Below are 23714 nucleotides of genomic sequence, written 5' to 3'. Positions count from 1 at the left end.
TTGTAAGGTGTATTACATTTTTGTTCATGGGCCCCTTTTGATCTATGAGCACCTGCCCCTCCATCGGTCTCTGCACTGCCCTGTTTTCCAATAAGTCCTGATATTTATAGTATGTCATTTAATTTTTCATCACAGTTATTTCAATTTTCACTTCACTGCATGTTACTTCATGTTGCTTTTCCCCCGCACAAAATTGGTCACAATGTTTTCTGAAAGACAACACACAACAGCAGCTTGGATTGGGTGACAATTGGACAACCACAACTACTTTTAGTGACACATTCAGTGTTTAGTACCAAGGTCTCCATGGTGATTGAAACACGCAAGACTGACCCCATGATGTAAACCACAGGTTTTCACCCTTTTTTGTCCGAGGGCCGTTTTCAGAAAAAGTCAAAGGATGCATGGTCCAACGTGAAATACGTCCACTTTTATCGGATAAACAGATGATCGGAATCAGGTGAAAAAAATTGACTTAGCGTGCATTTATTTTTAAATATTAGCTCATTGGTTTCCATTGACGGCGGTAGACATCCAATCTATTTTGACTGGGAGGGTTGGAAGTGATCACCCAGTAAAATTGGATTGAGCACCTGTTGCTGTGAAACATGGTGACTCAACACCAGCCTTTCCAGTTGAAATCGATTTGAATGAGTTAACAGCTACAAGAAACAAAATATTCCAGAGGTATAAGGATATTCCAATATACTGGACTGTCTCAGGAAATTAGAATACACAATATTCTAATTTTTTGAGACAGTCCTGTGTATATATACAGGACTGTCTCAGGAAATTAGAATACACAATATTCTAATTTCCTGACTGTCTCAGGAAATTAGAATATTGTGTATTCTAACTGTCTCAGGAAATTAGAATATTGTGTATTCTAATTTCCTGAGACAGTCCTGTATATATACACAGGACTGTCTCAAAAAATTAGAATATTGTGTATTCTAATTTCCTGAGACAGTCCAGTATATGCAGTATATTTATTTTTACACTACTGAAACAAACGTTGCAAAACAAAGAGAAAATGTCCAACAACAGCAAAAAAGTCCAGAAAATCATGATCAAGATAGCTCCATTTATCACAGTGGATGTTTTTTTTCAGTTTATTAATGCTAAAAAACACAAAAGTTCTACATTGATTTCAAGATTTTTTTTTAGGTTTTGTTAGTTTCAGGGCTCCAGAGTGGCTAAGCTAGCACGAGTCAATGGTCCCTTCTTAGCATGCCCATAAAAAACAACATATGCATGCATGAAAATCACCGATGAGATGACCCATGCAATCAATAGTGTGGCTATATGCTATTTGTTGAAATAACTCAACAGTTCATAATTAAAGCCTGCTAACTAAAAAAATAAGCCTGATGGCAAAAATTCTGAACTTCCGCCTTAAGATGTCCAACGTGTGGCTCGTGGGCCGTTAACAAACAGTAATCAAACTTGTGCTTGCCGATATCAGAACTTTTGCTTTCAACTGAGTGAGGCAGTACTCATACTTGAATTTTGAGAAAATTATATTTATTAATTTGCGCCACATATTGCTCATTTTTTTAAACTTTAAGCATGGTACAATTTGCTCTTGTGAGGTACTCTTTGGCTACCATATGCTATTGGGTCACATTGCCAAGTCACCACCTTGAGAACGACACCTCTTCGTCTTCTCACAGTAATTTAAGACAAGCCGAAGGCTTTAGGTATCAATCACTTCTTTTACTTATTCTTTTGCCTTTGTATTTTGTGTTTTTTTGCGTGTGTGTAGACTGGATTGGATTAGCACGATGAACTCATCCTCTGCCTTTGACGACAATGGACGTCAAATCCATTTTGACCAAGAGGGTTAACAGTAATCAGTGAAAAGTATCCGGTGAAAAGAATACTCAAGTAATGAGTAACTTTATGAGTAACCACTTACAGTGTGATATTTTGTTTAAACAATTGTATTTTTTCTCAGCACAACATCATCATATGATCTGTTATTATTATACAGTACTATAACCTATTACATGTCCATATTAGGCCGAAAAAGGAACAAAAATCCTCAGATTCAAACTAAAAAATGAAGCATTACCTGTCCAAAGAGCACGCGTGACCTGTACCGGAGAAAAACATTGATATCTCTGATTAGTATATGGAGTCATTTGGTTATTGTTGTGACATCTCATTGGTGAAACTGGTAGAGCCACTGTCGGCATCTCAGGCAAAAATAGTCAATATGTAGAATAAAGAGGAAAAATGTAACAACTCTAGTGTAGCCCAAAGTAGCAGATTAAGAGTCTACAAAAAAATATACACAGCAAAAAGTAAAAGTATGGTGTGGTAAAACTGCTCTTAAAAGTACATTTTTCTCAAAAACTGACTCAAGTAAAAGTAACGGAGTAAATAATACGGGTTACTACCAGTGTTGTTAATAACGGCGTTAGAGTATAACGGCGTTACTAACGGTGTTATTTTTTCAGTAGTGATTAATCTAATAAATTACTTTTCTCATCTTCGCAACGCCGTTACCGTTACTGAGGATGTAAAGGCGTGCGTTACTTTACGTTACTACGTTGGTTGATTGACTCGAGAAAAGTCTGCGAGACAAGGAGAGAGAAGAGCAGGAGTGGGAAAGAGGAGTTGTGTCGCCGTTGCAAACGCAACGCTAGGCTAGGTGGCTCCAATAATACCTGACTGTTGCCGACAGTCTACAAACTACACCCACAAGATGCTACGCTATATATCACATGTATATGAACTAGATGCAAAATGACAGACACGATGGCGCTAGCAAATGTAAAGAGAAGTAGATCTTAAAGCAGTAGACTTCTCAGAAAGATTCTGTTGTAGACAACCTTCCTAGCGAGCCTAAATAACTTTTTATCTAAAATACTGAATCGGCAAAATCTTGACTTGAATGTATCTTTGAATTATATAACAGTTTTAAAACTTTCACGTGTAGAAAGTACACAGAAGGGAACTAATGCAATAACGGGATCAATTTTAACAACTTTAACGATTGATTCACAACTTTAAATGTCTTTCAAACATAGCAAAAGTTACTAATGAGTTATCGCAATATTCACAATACTCCTGTGTCTAGTTAAGTTTGGGGTAAAGAACTAGGCTATTGTGACTGTCCCAAAAACCCTTTGAACTTCACATAGTGTGACCTATGGTTTTTTTAAATAGATAAAAACATGAAAAGTAAAACCAGTTACTTTGCCAAGTAACTAATAACTCTTACATTCAGGTAACTGAGTTACTAACTCAATTACTTTTTGGGAGAAGTAATTTGTAACAGTAATGAATTACTTTTTTTTAAAAGTAAGATTAACAACACTGGTTACTACCCACCTATGATGGCTGTGAATATGTTGATAATGAAAAGGTGAAAAATATCAAACATGCTCAATCATGCATACTTATAATTTTCTACGTACAACTATCAGTGGAAGAAGTTCACTAACCTTTATAGCAGAACTTGGTAGGAAGCAGTACCGTAGTCGCCATTTCGATTTTTGTTTGTCATCCATTGTGTGGATGTGCTCTAAATATAACTCACATTGATCGGACATTGTGATTTCCTGGGAGTTATTTAAAACGTATACACAGGTGATACATATTGATATTTACAGTTCTTATTTTATTAAATCACCCTGATAATTATTTTCAGAAATTAAAATTATAAGTGTCTCGATAAAGGCTTCTGAGTTTTTATTTTGTTTTTTTTAAAAAATAATTTACTGTGCATCAGGCTGCGGGTCTAACGTCACTATGTGTACACGACAAATGCTGAGTGTAATTCTTGGGAGGAAAAAACGCTTTGCCATTCACTTTCCACACGTTCTCCACGTGGGTGGTGCCATAAAATGGCACAGCCCACACACAGAGAGAGAGGGGAGAGAGCGAGAGAGGGTAGCTTGTTTTACCAAAGATGGTCCAACACCACAAGGCTGACAATACAGTAGTAGTGCAGGAGGGAGCCGCCTAAAACCGGGATTGGAAGCGGTGCAGTCGGGGCGTGGACTTGTGTGCTGTCAAATTGTCCCGCACATTCCCTTTCGTATTGAGACGAAAGCCTGAGCTGTGCCGTGTGGGGAGGGGGTGGGAAGTGTGCCGCATTGAGCATAATCTGATAAGAGCTTCCATTCTATCCTCCTGCAATGCGCTCTGGGATGTCAGTCGTTGGAGAAAAGTGCGTGTGATCGGAGGAAGACAAACTGAGCTCATGTTATTTCCACCCGGATGCCGGCTCTTTATTTGCGGGTGTGTCGCCGTGCATGGCATCTGCGCACTTTACGTGTCCCGTGATGCACGCAGGGATTAGTGCGTAGCACATTCCAGACAACCCGAGTTCCGACTGGTCACTTTCCAGAAAAAAAGATTCAATTCAACCTTTTTTGTAGCTTGTGGACATTTTCAATGTTGCATCAAGTGGATTTATGCTTGCCATGCTTTCGCAACAAGGTGAACGGTAGGAGAACTTGGGCGGAGAAAGTGCGCACCCTCCCAGATGGACATTTTTCCGGGGAGGTGAAATGGATGGGATCCTAAATAAACCCGAGGTCATACATTGGGAGCTTCCGAACTGCGTCACTGCTTGCGAGTGCGGCTGCAGGTAGGCGAGTCAGCTGTCCCTCCTCCACCGGAGAGGACCGCTCCTCATCCGCATCCTGCGCACACAATGTCGAGGGACTAAACGTCAGCGGGGATGCATGCGGCGGAGGATTCGAGCAAAGATCCGCCACTTGGATCCACGTTTTCCTCGGCCCCCGATTTGGACTCTGATATTAACGCCAATGCATTCAGGCTCATTGAAAACGGGGCGGATGACAATGTTAACATCCAGAACACAGCCCTGCGAGGAGCCAGCGACCCCAGCGCATATCCCCCCTCAGACTACCGCGGGCTGGTACGCCAGAGGTTCATTCGGCGGAGTTTGTGGGTTTCGGAATCCGAGGACCAGACGCTGGACACGGCCGATTGTGTCAGCAGCGCACCGGTGCCCAACATCGACCTACGCTCCATCGTCGGCCGGACTCGGAGCCGAAATTTGCACTCCGCGCGTCAGGACCAGCAGGAGAAGTCGAGACCGGATAGTCAGGTGGAAGTGAACGAAGACATCGGGATCGCGGGAACCTTCGAGGAGAAATGTGACACGTGCCGAAGCGAGGTCAAGGAAGAGGGCTTGTCCTGTGACGTTACAGGTAAAGCAGGAAGTGATGAGAACGAAGAGGAGCCAGGGATGAAGGCCGTGTCCACCTCACCTGGGGGACGCTTTCTCAAATTCGACATTGAGTTGGGGAGGGGCTCCTTTAAGACGGTCTACAAAGGACTGGACACGGATACTTGGGTCGAAGTAGCATGGTGCGAACTCCAGGTGGGTGTTCTAAAGCCTGTGACGTCACCACTCCAATCATTTGATATCTCTAATGAGAACCATTAGTCTATAAATGCGACCAAAAGATTATAAGGCGATAATTGCAAAAAAGATAAATATTTGGTTATTAGGTCGCCTATAAGTGCTTTTAAAAGGTCCCACTGCCAACATGAAAGATGACAACTAACTGATGGAGAAAGTGCAAATGCATCTAAAGTTGGCATTAAAATGTGTTTCCCTTGAACGTATTCATTTTTAAGCAAAACTTGATCAAACTATCAAGCATTTTTATGCATGCTAAAGCTGATCAAAGTTTGACTTCAATAATTTTCACTTTTATAAATTTGCCTTTGGACAAAAGAAATAGCGATATCACACAAAAACCCCTGCAGTTTTGGGCAAAGTACCAAACTATGCAGTAGATTCCCATATTTTGTTGTACATTTTTCACAAAAGGGAGAGCAATCAGGATATATTTTCTGAAGTTTTTCTGCCAATTAAAGTGCCTATGACAGGATTAAAAAAAAAAAAGTAAATAGCATTATTATGTGAATTAGAATCATATTTTGAGACGATTCGACTATATACCACAAATTGGCTGAATTTAGATGACGAGAAATTAGTCTTAATCTGACGTTTAGCCTTTGCCTGTCATTATAGCGCTCTTGCGTCCCCATGTGGAGGATGACGTCGGCAGGGTCACGATTTCATCTGATTTAGAATTCAGCCCATTGAGGGGGAGTTATTCAGAATGAGGAAAATGCAACAAAGAGAGCAGCAAAATGTCATTGTTTCAATCTCTCTCCTCCAATATTTTTACAGGATATTCTTTTTAGTTTTAGTTTTTTTCCCCCAATTGCTAATAAATGGTATTGTCATGACAAATAAGTCTTGTGATAAATGGAATATGAAATATTAAAAATGCATCTATTCAGTACGACATGGGAAAATGACTCCATAATGGTCAAAACTGTCGACTTAATGCATCTCCCGAACGATATTTTATGCCACCGGTGTTAGTCCGGCTTTTGTCATTTCCCTGCTCTGGCTTCGGAGAGCGTAAACAAACCAGGAGGCGTGTTTTACTTTTGCCTTTCGAAGCGAAAAATCACACAAAACAACCTTTGGATCATTTCACACGGCGGCGGGGTTGTCGATTGTCTTCGCCGATCGGCAACCCCCCCCACCCCCCACCCCCCGGCGGCTGCCCGAGCCCAACCCGAGGATAGTGGTCTATTGGCAGTGCTCTGTCAAATTTTACACCCGTATAATATTTTGCGCCAAAAGCTGTTGTGGCTGTGAATAAGCCCTTTTACATTCAGTTGGACTCTCAATGTTATCCACAGGTGCTAAATAAACACTTAACATAAGCATGCATGTTCAACACAAATATGGCGTAAATTAACGCTTAACTACATGGCGAAGACGTAAACAGTGAGAGAGCGGCGTGCAGTTGTTGTGTGCAGCTAACATGGCAGGATGTGTCTGTGGAGAATTTTTCTACATGTCCGTCCATAATCAAACATGAGTAAATATTCCTTTATTTAAAGAAAGTTTGTAGTGTTTACTTTGTAATCTCTGTATTCGCGGCCATTGTTAACACAAAGTTGCAATTTCTGATGGGGTGCAAAATTTGACTGTACACCGGGCACACGAAAAGGGCAATAAGCAGAGTATAGCGCTCTCCCGGCGGGCAAGCGAAGAGGACCGAGGGGGGTGTGAGACAAGTAGGGCTGCAGCTATCGAATATTTTAGTAATCGAGTAATCGACTGAAAATTCTATCGATTAATTGAGTAATCGGATAAAACAAATATATTTTTAGGTGAAGAGAAATTATAAATATACATGAGAAAACAAGACATTTCATCTAATCTTGAACCATTTTCAGTCAATCAATGTCTTTATTTTCGATGTGTATTGTTGAAAACAGCCATCATCTCAGATGATCTCAGATGATTGCATCTCAGATGTAACTAGAATTAAAAAAAAAGACATTCACTGCTTTCACTCAAAAATCCTTTAGATCTTATTAAAACAAAAAAAAAGTATATATATTTAATATATATACCTAAAAATGCTGTTACGCTTGATAAAACACATCACTAAAAAGTTAGGATTTTTTCCCACGTGTTTCAATTGAATTTCTATTTGTGTCAAGCCATTTTTAAGTTTTAGTTAAGTTTTAAGTTAGTCTAAACTGTATGTCCTGATAGGATTTTGAGTTTTTGCTGTGTTCAAAATAAATGTATGATACAGGCTGTATTGGAGCACATTAGGGACCAGTGCTACTTGGTGTTTTATCCAGCAATGACTACTGAGCTAAAATTGATAGTTAGCATTATTGAGTTTTTATTTTACACCCTCATCACTCCACAATGCTATGTTATGTTAAAGCCTGTATGTAAGACACGTTAGCCACGCATCGACAGTGGTCATAATTAATAGAAACCGAGCCCTCCGCAGGGCTAACGTTACGTGAGCTAGTGACAGTAACGTTAATCTTTATTTATTAGCGCTTAGCGCTCTTTATTAGCGCTTAGCGCTCCACTGCTTTAAGATGGCGGCTGTATACTAACGCTGCCCAGACGCGGCCGAGGCTGTCATTTCGCATCTAGTTCAACATACATGTGATCTCTATGAGACTCACCAGACGCTACCTGCTACCAACGTAGCGTCGTGCGGGCTAGTATTTAGAAACGTTGGCGTCATTTGTAGCGGCTGTCGGTTGCAGTAAGTTTTTTTTTTTTTTTTGCTTCTTTCTCTACGCACGTGACATCAGCGCGTTGTCCCGCATTAAAAGTAGTCCGAGCAAAACGTGATGCTTAGAGCTGTCAAAATAAACGATTACTCGAGGTGAATAATATTACTCGGATCAGTTTTTAAACTCGAGTCACTCGAGTTGCTCGAGTATTCGTTTCAGCTCTAGCAACAAGCCGCGAGTCGTCGGCCGTGGGGCATTCTCTGTGGACAAGGAGCATTGTCAGCCACAAAATGCAAGCCACCTCCGTATTAAAACGTGTTCCATGATCCCAGTATTTGACATAATACAGAACACGATGTTTACTCACTTCCTCGTAAGTCTAATGGTCCCACAGTTGTCGGACTTGTTTCGGCCAATCTCGGGGTGAACGGGAACCTTTTGAAACCCAAAAAGGCTCACACGCCTCTCCCGGGTGCAGCAACAAAACGTTGCCGCACATTTGGCTGGCGTGATGCAAAAAATAAACGCAGTCCATCTGCATGCTATAAAGCAATCCTGTATTGTGAGATGCTGACCCGGGTGACGTCACATTCGCATTCCTCCTCAAGACAGGAAATTATTCATTTTCATGGCGCGGGATTAAAAAAATTGAATAAATAAAACGATCACTTCCACACACATCCAAGCGGTCCATTTCAGTCAGGAGCATATAATACCGCGTGAAATATGAAATAAACATGCTTTTTGATGCCATAGGCAATTTGAATGACTCTATATATACTTTTGTATTGAATCAGGCACTGACGAGCATTTATTGAGCATGTGCCAATATCGCAAATCGCCTCTCAGCAAATAGCTCCTCTTCCACTCCTCCCTCATTTTGGCAGCGGAGAAGGATGGGCTAACTTTGGTGGTTTGCCTGAGGGTGGGAGGCTAGGTAGATCTGGATGATTTTAAGCTGTGAAGCACTTTGTGTGATATTGTTTGAAAAGTTTTTTACAAATTGGTTATAGACAAAGAACCATTCATGACTCATAATCACTCCCATACAACTTCGAGTCTTCAATGAAGCTAAAATGCCTGTTTGTGGAAGGTGGGAGGAAGCAGTAGTGTTCGGGGAAAACCCGGTGAAGTATAGGAAAAGCATGTAAAATTTCACTCCAAAACATAGAAGCATGAGGAAACGTGCTGGTCACAATCATCTAGCCATCCATTCATTGTCAAGGTTGCTTATCCTGTACAGTGTTGCAGGGAGCTGGATATTATCCCATTTGAGCAAGAATGAAAGGCAGACTCGAACCATATACAGTACTGTACATGAGAAAGACAATCCTTCACTGTCAGTAGGTGGGGCCTCAACTCACGCCCTTACAGAAGTCAGGCAAAGGTATTTTACACATTCACACATATTGATAAACTGATAGAGCAAATACCTACTGTATGTCTTTACAGTCAGCATTGCCTATTTCCTTTGTGGAGTTTTCAGTCTACATGATCTCCCAATGCCTACACATTCTCAAAACATACTCAGTCTACATGATCTCCCAATGCCTACACATTCTCAAAATATACATGTTATGGAAGGCTCTACGTGGTCCAAGTTTGAACGTGAGTGTGAATTGTTGTATGTGTGCCTAGTGACCTGTTAAGTGTGTAGTCTGCCTTTCGTCCAAAGGCAGTAGAGATAGGCTTCAATTACTCTCGATCCTAATCAGAACAAACAGTATAAAATGTGCTGTAGGGCTGCACTGTCATATTTGTACGTATTGTATTTTTGAGCAATTGCCTCAACTTGACATATATAGGCATTATTCAGTATTTTGGACAAAAATAACGTAAGTGCTTGATAACTGTTAATTGTAATTTGGCACCTATCCAATCTTTATACAGTATGACATAATCTAATCATCAGTATAAATGCCATCCATGTGACACACAGATTAGCCTGTTGAGAGACCAGGAGACCTCAGCTGCCCCTTCACAACTTTAAATGGCCATGGAAAGCATTGTAAAACTTCAGAAAAACTATTTATCTGACACAATATGTATTTTCTATAAAGGTCCTGTAAAATGGAGTTCAACATCAATAAACACAATAAACATGCCAAAGCAGTGTGTCTTAACAAGCATGCCAGCTTTAAGTTATTAAAAAAAGCAAGTGTGTGCTAAAGCACACTACAGGCTGCTGGCTATGATGAAGGGCGCCCATGCCCTCTAATGGCTAACTCCTAACCCACATGCAGCAATAGTTCCGCGATTAATTAATTGACTTTGAACCAAGGCAGGGCTGACCGCTGTCGAATATTTGGTGGAATTGTAATCGACTATGGCATAACTTATCTTGGTCATTAGGGATGGGAATCTAGAACTGGTTCCTAAATTGAATTGGTTCCGTGTACGTTTCAAATCCATGGAATTGTTTAGCAGTTTATTTATTGAATCTCTTATTGACTCCAACCAAACGTACGCATATCACACGTACCTGATTCAGAAAGTAAGACTACGTGATTATTCTAAGGAAGACCACTCACCCAGTTTAAACTGGATAGTCGCGGTCAAGTGACTTTGCATATATTTTCACAGGCCAAGTCATTATTCATGAGACTACTTAAAGAAATAGTGATTTTTTCCAAAAGAGTCTATTACTAGATCTATCGTATTCCTCGTCGAATACTCTATAAGAAAAGTATAACATATATGCATCGAAAATAATCCTAAACCATTTTATTAGCAATTTTAATACTCATTTCGGTCAATAGTCCACCAATAAGTGTTTTTTTCGGTCGTGTTTTGGTGGGTCGTAGGGCCAGTGTGACTACTGATTTCACACAAAAGTATATACTTCCGGATCCGATGGTGGTATTTTTGTGTTGCTACGACTAACGGAAGTGGATGTTCCACATTACTTTCCATAATTCACCTCATGACTACAGCCAGTCAGCGTATTTTTGCCTGTAATTTGAGATAGGATGGTCCCATTGGTCCCAAACCTCTTTTATTCTACTTCGTATCAAAAGACCTTTCCATAGAGTACCCTAACTATGTCTAGGAAGTTAACAAATCCAAGTTAACGGAGGATTGTGCTAAAATTCCTCTTATATTGTATGGAATTACACCAACCTAATAATAAACTTGTTAATATTTTGGACAACAAAAGAGATACACTGCCCCTGCTGTCTGGACTAGCTGAACACTTTGCACACACTCTGTGTGTGCAGGCTTTCTCCACCCCATATGGGAGAGTGTCTTCCACTGCTGGAGACACCATAAGCCCAGAAGGATCACATATCCTACCTGAAAAAGCAGAGATTCTTATTTTTCTGCAAAAGAATAGTTAATTTTGCACATTTTCACAACGAACTGTTCATGTCTTATGTGTAGGGATGGGAATCGAGAACCGGTTCCTATAGAGAACCGGATCCGTGTGTTTCAATTCCATGGAACCTTTTGGCAGTTTATCTAACAATTCTTTTATAAATTCCAACCACTACGAATAACATCACATAACCTCTGTGTTCTCCACTGCTGGAGACACCAAGAGTCCAGAAAGATCATGTATCCTTTCTGAAAAAGCAGACATTGTTATTTTTCGGCAAAACAATTGTTCATTTTGCACATTTGGACTATGCACTTTTCTGTTGTATTTGACAGCATTTATCTTTTTTTTTTTTTTTTTTTTTTAATTATTTTTGAGTGCTATCCGCTCATATGTCCTTTTAAAAGGAGGATTAAAAAAAAAAAATGTGTTAGGAAATGTTTCAGTAAAATGTTACACATTCATGTCTATTTGCCACAGTTACATATTGCCACAGTTAATATCAAGGCTTTGGGCCTATTTTGACCTCGTTGTGAGTGTGTAAGGTTGTGACTTCTGATTAAAAAAACTACAGTAAATACCAATCAAAATGTTTGTTCTTCTTTTCCCCCAAATTAGAATCGATAAGAGAATTGATAAAGAATCGAATCGTTAAGCAATATCGATAATGGAATCGGAATCGTAAAAATCGTTGGTCATTGCTGCACAATGCAATGTTTGTCTCTGAAGCATCCTCAATTTAATTTCTCCTCCTCCTATTTTGCTTCACGTCATGGTCGTATGGCTGTTTCAACAAACGTTATTCCACAACTCCTAACTAATATAAAACACATTAAAATCCAAGAGAAGATTTATTTTGAGGTTTAGGGTGTTGTAATTTGCAGGCATAGCTTGATGGACAATTTATGAATTGGGAGAGTTTCAAATGCGCTGAAAGAGTAGCAAATGCTCTTAACAGCCATTGACAACGCTTTCTTGGTATGTAGTGAGAGGCGCAGGCCAGAAACACTGGGATCTGTATATCGCTGATTTTGTAGATCCCTAAATTAAACCCACCAAAAAAACATGCCATCCAAAGAGGTGAAAGAGTTAATTGCACCAATTCAGCACTAAATTGTTCTTAGCATGATTTCAGCAAGTATCTTCACGCATATACCCTGTATTAAGAACATTTGAAATATACAAATGACTTTACAGGACCTGTGAATGTGAATTAAGTGTCTTGTTTTTAGATGGCGCAAACTGTGGGACAGGTGCAGTGGGCCATGAAGTCAAGACTGAGTCAGCACCTTAGCTCATTTATATGAGCTTGTAATCTACAATATATTCTCCTACTGGTAATAACATCATGACTTCGGCTCATACTGACTGGCAATGTCAATTTATTGATTCACCCGGGTTCTCGGAGGAAATTATCTGCTTGTGTAGACGATTCATATGCAGTGTCTAGGTTTACATGGTGAAATGAACTAGTACTAGATTTCAAATTAAACAGGTAAAAGTGAAATGTCGATAAGAAAAATAATAATGTATAATGTATAATATCCAGAAAAAAAAGTTAAAACAGCCTAGCTAAAGTCCTGAGAAAATAGGAAACCACGGTGAATTTCAAATCTTGTGTCACCATTAGACGTGGGAGTAGCCAAAAATTTACCCAAGTTAGAGTAGCGTTACTTCAAAACAATATTCCTCAAGTAAAAGCAAAAGCAGTCATCCAAAAATTTTACACAAGTACAAGTAAACAAGTATTCAGTGAAAAGAATACTTAAGTAATGAGTAACATTGTGAGTAACTGCCAACAATGTCTGCTATTTTTTCCCAAACAATCATTTCTTTTCTCAGCGCAATGTAACCTATACTATTGTATGTAACCTAACCTATATTATTATTATACTGTACTATAACCTATTACATGACCATATTATGCCAACAAAATACAAAAAAAAAAAAAAAAAAAAAAAATCAGCGAATTCCTAATAGAAAAATGTATAGAAATGAAATATCACTCGTCTAAAGAGCATGTTTAGAGCAGCAAATTAAAACGATCGCATCTCCGGTTTTCTGTGGTCTTTTGGTGCCAAACAAAAACTGGGAGAATGGTTGAAATCTGCACTTTTGAGTAATGTTGACTCTATGCCAAATAGTTTAATTTTTACAGCGCTTTTAAAACGACACGTGATTAAACAGGCCGGCTTAATCATTGGACCTCCGACTGCTTGCATGTGTGTGGTTATGTGACGATTGTTACTGTATGTCTGATTGGTATAATGGATTCGTGATTATTGTTGTGATGTCTCATTGGTGAAACTGGTAGCAAAAAGAAAATCTAATATGTAGAATAAATAGGAAAAATGTAACGACTGTAGTGTAGCCGAAAGTAGCTGAGTAAGAGTAGTGTTTCTTCTTCACAAATTTACTCAAGTAAAAGTAAAAAGTATGGTCACTCGTCGTAGTATATTTGTAGTATACTTTTTTATTTTTTTGTTAGATATTTTCGTGTAGTCGATAACATCGGCCGATAAAAGCATTTTAAAATGATATCGGATAATTTCGACGTCAGTTTTTCCATGATTGGTTTTGAGCCAATACGCATGTTGGCTTCAAAGTGAATATACAAGCCTTTTTGCATTTGTACAAGGGCTGGCTAGTTTAGCACTGCAATTGCCGTTATTGACCATTAGCTGTCTCCAAACTGATGTGGTTGAGATTTGTTATGTCAGCAGACCATTTGCATTCATGGTGCAAAAATTAAATGAACAAAATGATTGAAAAATACACAATATGTTAAGTCCACGACTGCATTTTTAGGGATCGGATTTTTGGAGCTCGACAATATCGGGATATCGGTTAAAAAGTCATTATCGGACAACTCTAGTTTTTCTAGTATATTATATAGTATATTAGTATTAAGCATCACAGTTCTGATGGAGATCAAGGATTCAATCCTGGGCTCTGTCCTTCTTGTGTGGAGTTTGCATGTTCTCCCCGTGACTGCGTGGGTTTTTTCTGGGTACTCCGGTTTCACACCACATCCCATTAACATGCATGGTAGGCTGATCAAAAACTCAAATTGTCCCTAGGTTTGAATGTGTGCACGAATGGTTGTTTGTCTCCTTGTCCCCCTGCGATTGGTTGACAACCAATTCGGGGTGTACCCCTACTGCCCATAGTTAGCTGGGATTGGCTCCAGCAACACCGTGACCCTAGTGAGGATAAGCGGCTCGGAAAATGAATGAATGAATGAATGAATGAATAAAGTTGCATTGGTAAAACCACTCTTCAGCCCTTTTCAGACATACGCTGAACTCCGGTTAAGTCCTGGTATTTTAACGGGTAGTCCTTAAGTCTGAAAGCAATTTCCTGGGTCGACTGACACGGAAATGACACGAACATTACCTGGGTCATATCCTAGAAAAATGTCTGGTACTTAACTGGGTAGCGTAATGTGTGAAAGCAGGCGGTTAAGTCCAAGGTCACAACGCGAAGGCTAATGACGTAAATATCATGGCGAGCTTATCGTCATTTCCTCTTTCTTCATAGCAAGACGAAAACAAACATCACAATTATCAACACGGCAAACTGGAAATGTAGCAAAATTAAACTGGAAAGATAAAGGAATTAAATTGGTACTTGATCTTAGAGTTGAGGAAGAGACAGTCCATTGTACATCTTTGGAAATGTGTAGTTTATTTTGTTGCTGACAAAAATTATGTAATGTCCGGGTTATAAAATACGAACACGCCGAGTCGCCAACACGGCACATGTCTGAAAGTGTCCACCTCAGGTAATTCCTGGTACATCTCCCCATGTCTGAAAGGCATTGCACAGGTAAATCCCGTGTCACATTATATGGGTATGTAGTAGGCCTGAACGATATTGGAAAAAACTATTGTTGCGATTTTTTTTAGGTGTGCAATATCTTGCGATATTATATTGCGATAGTAAAAAAAAAAAAAAAAAAAAAAATTTAAAGAAATATTCACTAGATGACTTGAATAGCTGTTTGGAAATACTTTGCATGACACACCGTGACCACAGTGTATTCATATAATACCGTTTCATTTGTGAATGATTAAGATTGCTGTATTATTATGAAGGGATCCAGGAAGCCATGTCTGCACAAAATAGATAATTTCTTGAACACAATATTTGACACTTCAACAGCAGCAAATACATTAAATGACAAATAAAAGAGCAGGTGCATTCGTCCCCTGAGTTTTTGACAAAATATAACAATAAATAACAACTTCGGTAAAATAACAACAAAGTTGTAAACATATTTGAACAAAAATATTAAATATGACAAATAAGAGTTGTTCACAAACTATAACAATAAATAAGAACCTCAGTAAAACAATAAAGTTGTCAACATATTTGAACTTAAATATTAAATCTGTCAAATAAAAGTGCAAGTGCATTAGTCCCCTGAGTTGTTTACACAAAATATAACAATATAGAACTGCAAAACTGCAACAAAGTTGTAAAAATATTTAAAAAATATTAAGTATCAAAACTTTATGTGCAGCTGTACTATAGTTATTTGAAAAATACGATTTACAGTTAATTTAAATATAAAAGAAACAGAAACTCAATTGAACTTGTAAATAATTGAACTGAATAACAGCAAATAACTGATGAATAACAGAACCATTTTAACTCCCAAATTTATGTATTTGTCTGCATATCGTCCACCTTCCTTGCTCAGCAATTCTCAACTGGGTCTCATAACAACAATGTTCCCACCTGTACTAAAAAGCCTCTGATGGGAAGCTCGTAGCAGGAATGCATAGATACCTGCGTTTTAGATGGTCCCACATGTTCGACGGATTACTTCTTGTTGAGGCAACCATGGCGAGGCACTGTCAACAGGGCTGTTTTTTGTTCCTTATATTCTTGTCGATAGCCAAAATACTTCCAAAACTCCTTTTGGAGACAGTCTTCCCTATTCAACGTGCTGCTTGATTGCTTGCTTTCACTTTGAAAACGGCCCCTCCTCCCTCCGCTCTGCTGTTCGGCCCCTCCTCCCTCCACTCCGCTCTAGCAGGGGAGGGGGAGGAGCCGATGACTGCGAGCTGGAGAGAATGAGAGACTGTGCACTCTCTTTCTCGCTCCTTGCTCAAAACAAACGTTTGTGGATTTAAAAAAATGAAATGAAAAAACTATCGCACGTCCTTGCGATGGGACTATTGCGCATGTGCACATCGCGATGGCGATGTTTAAACGATATATCGTTCAGGCCTAGTATGTAGCAAGATATAAGTCTGAAAGGGACTTTAGAAGTACATTTTTCCTTAAAAAGTTACTCAAGTAAATGTAATGCATTACTAGCCATCTCTGGTCACCATGAATGTGATCAATAACACCTCAGCTAGGTTGGAAGTGAAAACATTAACCTTGGTTTTATTTATTTATTTTTTAATTTCACAAAAACCTGACATTTGAACACAGACTTTTTATATCTATTACATTTTGCTTCAGCTTTAAAAGAAGATAAATTAACAATTATTTTAATGACATTGACTTGACTAATTATTTTTATCATCATCAGTAAAGTCTCAATTAGTATTACCATTGTTGCCATCATAGTACATAGACACAGTACATGTCTTAATCTGTTCAAGTAGCATTGCTAAATCATACCACAATACATCAATATATTTTTATACTGAATTCACAGCTTTTGCATCGGCTATTAGACTACATCAGAGTACCGAATGCTGCATAATGGGTATTTAATTTGAACCCTTCTACTAACTATTCACCTGTTGTCTGTGCGATTCATGGTGAATATGAGTTTGTTGTATTGGAGTAATTCGTTCAGATGTTTTTTTTTTTTTTTTTTTTTTTTTTTTGAGGGAATGAAAGATCCTACTGAAGAATGCTTAATCTTGAGTACTACCTGCCATCTGTCATAAGAAAAAGGACTATTATTAACCGCACGCCTAAGAAAGGGTGGGGGAATCCATTTTGGGGATGAGCACAGGGAAGACACGCTCTTGTGCATCGCGTATGACTGTGTAGTGTGTGAGACTCTGAGTGTATTTATGTGTTGTCTGAGCAGCTTCTTAGCGAGATCTAGATCTAGCGATGATTCAACCCCTTCTCTCTCTTGAGACCAGGCTCTGCCCTTTAGAGCTTCCTTGCCTATGCACCTCGCTTACAGCCAGGCAGACTTGCATCGCTGTTGTATAAGCCACAGCATGACACAGCAGAATCAGGTGTCCAACAAGAAGTGAAGTGGAGGCTCATATAAATCAGGTTTTTAAAGGGGCTGGCTGCTGAATGCCCGACAAACACATGCAGAGGAAGATAAATGAAACAAATTAGGCACCATTTAGAGAATTGGCAACACGTTCTTGAGCTTTTTGTCTTGGTGCTCGTCATTTGATTTGATTGAGCAGGCTGCGCTAAATGCTAAACATAAGCTTATGTGTTGTGTTGCACCACAGTTGCCTCTGGGGAGTAAATCCTGCTGATGCAGCCCTCTTCAGCAAAGGTTGCGGGGGCAAAGTATTGACTTCAAGAGACAACAATGTGTGAAACAAATATACATGCAGTCGTTGCTATCAAAAATCTTAACAGGTAGTCATGAAAATCTGTTTGCTAGTATTTTTTTTCTTCACACAGCTTGAAGGAATCCCTTACGGATTGAGTAAAAAGGCAAAAGTCTGAGCAACGCTTTAATGATCAAAGGCAGCACGGTGATCTAGAGGTGAGCAAATTTGCCTCAGTTCCCAAAATGATCAAAACGCAAAGTGGCAGGTACTGTGTAGGTTTTTCCAAAAGTAGACTCCCTTCATTCCACTTCCTTTTTTCCTTTCTTTTATCATGCAGTTAATCGTGACACCATAAGCATTTGACAACTTCATCTTAGAAGTTTGAGTAAGCATACAATTCCCTTCTTGTCTATGGCTTACCAACTGACTATGGACTAGAGGTCGACTGATAAAATGCCGATGCTGATAACGATATCTAAAAAAAAACTTCAGCCGATTAACGAGACCCAAAATTTCGTCAGCCGATATCTGAGGCCGATATACTTTTTTTTTTTAAGCACGTAGATTATGAAAGACTATTAAAATAATTGCTTCAACAGCTTCAAATTTACAATAATGACCTGAGATTTAAAAGATTAATTCGATATAGTGCTACCAAACCAACAAATGCAGCTCTGCTTTTTATGATTATACACACTCAGCAAGAACAGCACATTATTATCAAATATTTAAACCCACCAGGATGTCACAAAGAGAGGTAAACAAGTGAGGGTTTAAGAGGATGCTCGCCATGCTAAAGCGAATATTAATGCGAATGCTATGCCAACGCTATGAGTTACATTTAAAGTGTAAGGATGACTCAGTAAACACCTTACAGGCTAAAGCAACATTGCATATTTTAGCATGCAAGATAATTTTTTTTTTTTTTAACAATATTTACAAAACAGACAAGCCTGAAGCTTCCTTTAACAGCCTTCTTCCAAGCTTCTGTTGGGTCCTTCTGGGGTCCTACTGTTAGTCAGCGGCGGCCACAGTTGCCCACACAGATTATTTCCATATTCTATTTGTTAATCGGCCGATGTCCGATATTGGAAAGAAGTCCATTTATTGGGGCGGCACGGTGGCTGAATGGTTAGCACGTCTGCCTCACAGTTCTGAGATCAAGGGTTCAATCCCGGGCTTTGGCCTTCCTGTGTGGAGTTTGCATGTTCTCCCCGTGCCTGCGTGGGTTTCCTCCGGGAACTCCGGTTTCCTCCCACATCCCAAAAACATGCATGGTAGGCTGATTGAACACTCTAAATTGTCCATAGGTGTGAGTGTGTGCGTGAATGGTTGTGTGTCTCCTTGTGCCCTGCGATTGGCTGGCAACCAATTCAGGGTGTCCCCTGCCTACTGCCCGAAGTTAGCTGGGATAGGCTCCAGCACCTCCGCGACCCTCGTGAGGAATAAGCGGCATGGAAAATGAATGAATGATGTCCATTTATTGGCCTGATATATCGGCCGGGCGATATATCGGTCGACCTCTACTCTGTACTAGAGCATAGTTGCAAAATTGTTACCAGGCAAGACATTTTCTGTCCCTGACTGCAATTCAGAGCTAGTTTGACAAGGTAGGTGATAGGTTTCAGAGGTCATGTTACTGGTTGCATTGCAGAGAATAATGGTACGATCAGCTGATCCTGTGCTAGACATAGTATACCAAAATAGCTTTCAGATATATTGGTTTATTGTCAAGGTTCTTTTGATAGCCCCTAAATTTAACCGTTGTGTTACTTTGCCCAACAACAGGGATGAAAGATGGGTCTCTTGCGGAACTACAGATTTTTGAAGAACTAAATGTTCTTTTGGTCATTGTGGAGCAGTGATTCACACACTTCCACAAGCACATGATAATCTTTTCTTTGAACCATTTGAAGGCCAGCCCAAGGTGTATGGTATTTTCATTAGATGGGGTTGTAGCCTTCTGCTGTGAGGTTTGTCAAGAACAGATCCTATTTTAAGAAATTTGGAATAGATAGTGTAAATTGTCATATCTGTCAGACAAGCCAGAAAGCCTCTGTGGCCGGTGTTGAACCGCAGTCAGAAAAAAAACTTTAAAAGCAATTTACCCAATGTCTATTATTGGTGAGGCATGGGCAAGATACTGTACTGATATAGTGTACTTACAACAACTGCAAAACGTGAACTGTCAAATGCTGACGTCTTTTAATCTGTCTGAATGATATATGAAACCTAATAAAATGAATTTGACCTTCCTTTCTGCTACACTCACATGTCACTCACATATATACTGTAGTTATAAATTTATAGCAAGTGCGCAGACCTCAGAACTATTCATAGGACTTTATTACAAAGACTATTTCACGAAATGATAGTCACTAAATAAGACATTTTGTGGTTCCCTAAGACATTTCCACAGCACATATTGTATATTTGACCCTGTTTTTTACCCGTCAATATGAGATGCACTGCATTCTGCATACGCTAGTCTATACACATTGAGCAAACCCTGCAGTGGTGCATTATGCCAGGTTTCTATCCTGCCAGAAAAATGAAATATTTTACCATAATTCTAAAGCACTTGGGCCAGGAGAGTTTAAAAAATAGTGTTTTCAATAATTAAATAAATAAAGAACAAACATGCCCAATGTTACTAATTCTAATGTCCCATAATTTGCATGAAGTCGTGCTTAATTATCCTTGAGAGAGGCTCATTAGGAACAAGCCCTGAAATTGTAAGAACCAAACCAAGAGTGGTGCAGAGCAGACGTAATCTGAGATGCATGTGCTGCACACTGCTCAGGTCACGACGGCCTAATGCTATCCGACTCCTCGCCATCAGTCAATAATCGATACCCACAAAGTACAGTGTAACGTGTGTTTCAAAGCACTCACATAATTTAGTAGGAGAGGGCACAATTTAACAAGCAAAGACGTCATGTCGCGTTTATGTGCTGAATCAAGCCGCAGGGGAATTTATGTACAGTACACAATCAGCTCGTTTACTATTTATACAACAATTCAAGGAAGGCAGGCCTTATTTACGCACATGAATCATATTTCATGTGTTTGTATGAATATTTGCATATGTAAATTGATCTCAAAGCCCAACATGTAATGTTATGTCATATGTGTCTGAAAATATGTGTTTGATGTGTACACTGTTGTTTTGTGCAACACACAAAAAGAAATGGGTTAGACAGGACCCCCATGTTTTCCTTTACACTACAGTCGTGTTCACTCTCAACATTAGCTGCAGGCAGTTCACAATTTTCTTCTGAAGTTACTCAAGCAATTTGAAAGTTTGTTTTATATCTTCTGTTTGAATGTATTTAGTATTTAGCAATGTTGTTTTTGTCAACAATAACGATAACGAGAACATTTAGTCAACGAACACTTTTTTCATGACGATGATGGGACGATAACGAGCTAAAACCATGTCTTGGGAGACTAAAACAAGATGAATGCCGGTTTTCGTCTAACGAGAACAAGATGAAAATGCAATCGTCTCCATCACGTGTTCACAATGTGTGACATTTAATGTGTAGTTAGCCTGCATCGTAGCAGTGTCTGGTTGTGTCACTCATGTGACGTGCTGCTGCTCTCCAGTCTGCAGGCATCTACACACACACAAACGGTAAAATTGGTATTTTTTTTCTTGACCATAGAGAATATGCAACGTTGCCTTAGCCTTTATAGGTCTGTGCTGAGTGATCATCACATACGAAATGAAACTCTTAGCGTTAGCATAGCATTCGCGTTCACATTACCATTAGACGAATGCTAACGGCGAGCATCCTCTTGCACTCTCGGAGAACTTTTTATACATACAGCTCGTAGTGTCCAGGTAGGTATAATTATTTAAAAATAATGTACTGTTTTTTCCTGCTGAGTGTGTATTATCACCAAGTTGGCGTCGTTTTTCTTGTAGATGCTACAATATGTGCTCGTCTTTCAATGTTCATTCGAAATACAGTGATCCCTCGTTTTTCGCAGTGAATTGGGACCAGAACCTGCCGCGATAAGTGGAAAACTGAAGTAGAGCAACACCCCCAATTTTTTTTTTTTTTTTGGTGTGTGTTCAATGTATTTATTCAGATTTAGCACTGGAAAGAGATACATATAAGACATGTTTTTCCACAAAGTTGAAAATGTATATATTAATAAATGGGTTTTAAGCACTTGAAATGTGATAATTATGATAATTTTTAAACAAACAGAATAATTTTAAAACAATAATTAAGTAGTACAAAAATGCTTGGCTTTATTAAATGCTTCGTTGAGTGAGTCTACTCACTCCATTCCACTGCTAACTTACACACAATGAGTTGCCACAGCAACTGTTTAACACGTTAAACGATTATTGACACATGCGGCGCTTTGATCTTGCCAGAGAAGCGAACGTCAAACATTTTTTTTACTTTAAAAAGCAACTCCAATGCACGGCCTGATGTACAAAGAACACTGAGTGGGAGGGAGGGAGGGAGGGACAGTGAGACTACGCGATCGGCTCGGGACAGTTTATCTGTTTTCTTTTTTTTTTTTTTAATTGAAAAAAAAAAAAAACCATGATGGACTGAGGGCGTGAAATTTGAAGCGCGAAGTAGCGAGGGATCACTGTAGTTTGAAACCTTTATTTATTTATTTTTCGAGTATTTTTTTTTGAAATTGTAAAGACGAAAATATTTTCAGTAAACGTAAATTAAAACTATCCAAAATTAGTCTTGAGTTTTCGTCAACAAAAACTAGACGTAGACAAACACATTTGGAGATGACTAAAATATGACTAAGACGAATGGGTATCATGGTCCAAAAGACACAACAAAGACAAAAATTAAAAGGGCTGCCAAAAACAATACTGGTATTTAGATAAGCCAAACCAATGGGTCTCATGGAAGGCCAAAAGGACAATTAATGAATTTAACTATTTGAAAAGTAATTGCCTTTATGAATGTTTCAAAGGAGAGGAAACTGTCCAAAGTGGAGAGACAAAGGTTCAAAGAGGAGGCAGAGATGTTGAAGGCTCTTCAGCATCCCAACATTGTAAGATTTTACGACTTTTGGGAGTCGCCATTAAAAGGAAAGAAGTGCATAGTTCTGGTGACAGAGCTGATGACCTCAGGGACACTGAAAACGTAAGTGAACAGCATCCACTATGTAGTGATACTTTGCAGTGATTGAACTGGAATTTCTCATTAAGGTATTTGAAGCGCTTTAAGGTGATGAAGCCCAAAGTTCTTCGGAGCTGGTGCAGACAGATCCTGAAGGGCCTCCACTTTCTCCATACCAGGACACCTCCAATCATCCACAGAGACCTCAAGTGTGATAATATCTTTATCACTGGCCCAACGGGATCAGTCAAGATTGGTGATCTGGGCTTGGCAACTCTGAAGAGGGCTTCCTTTGCTAAAAGTGTTATTGGTTAGCCACTGACTCAACACTTTATTGAATTGTGATGAGTTACTTCAAACAGCAAAGTTAAATATTTGCATTCCTTTGCTCTACCTGATACGATATGTCTTAATGGTCCAGGTACACCAGAGTTTATGGCCCCAGAGATGTATGAGGAGCACTATGACGAGGCTGTGGATGTCTACGCCTTTGGCATGTGCATGCTGGAGATGGCCACATCAGAATATCCTTACTCAGAGTGTCAAAACGCAGCACAAATCTACCGCAAAGTCACCAGTGTGAGTTTCCCCTCAGCTTTCTTGAATTACATATCCAATTAGCAACTATCATAAACCCGAGTAATATATTTACAAACTGATGTCTGACATTGGTTTACCGGGTGTAACTTAACTTAGCAAAGGCCTAGTTTGACTTGTAATTTT

General features: G+C 39.3%; 1 protein-coding gene across 9 annotated transcripts in view; it reads left to right on the top strand.

The window, feature by feature from the left end:
• The first annotated feature begins 3934 nt into the window (after positions 1-3934).
• The window catches only part of wnk2 (WNK lysine deficient protein kinase 2), a 76549-nt gene continuing 56769 nt past the window's right edge, over positions 3935-23714 (top strand). For all 9 annotated transcript variants that reach the window (XM_057845601.1, XM_057845608.1, XM_057845607.1 and 6 more), the window contains exons 1-4: positions 3935-5365; positions 22843-23015; positions 23081-23301; positions 23413-23570. In XM_057845601.1, the coding sequence (XP_057701584.1) occupies positions 4697-5365; positions 22843-23015; positions 23081-23301; positions 23413-23570 (1221 nt within the window). In that variant the 5' untranslated portion in view covers positions 3935-4696. The remainder of the gene's footprint in view (positions 5366-22842; positions 23016-23080; positions 23302-23412; positions 23571-23714) is intronic.

The sequence above is a fragment of the Corythoichthys intestinalis genome, chromosome 9 (assembly GCF_030265065.1).
Source record: "Corythoichthys intestinalis isolate RoL2023-P3 chromosome 9, ASM3026506v1, whole genome shotgun sequence".
Taxonomy (NCBI): Eukaryota; Metazoa; Chordata; class Actinopteri; order Syngnathiformes; family Syngnathidae; genus Corythoichthys; species Corythoichthys intestinalis.
The sequence above is the reverse complement of the archived record's forward strand: the minus strand, read 5'-3'. Positions and strand labels throughout refer to the sequence as shown.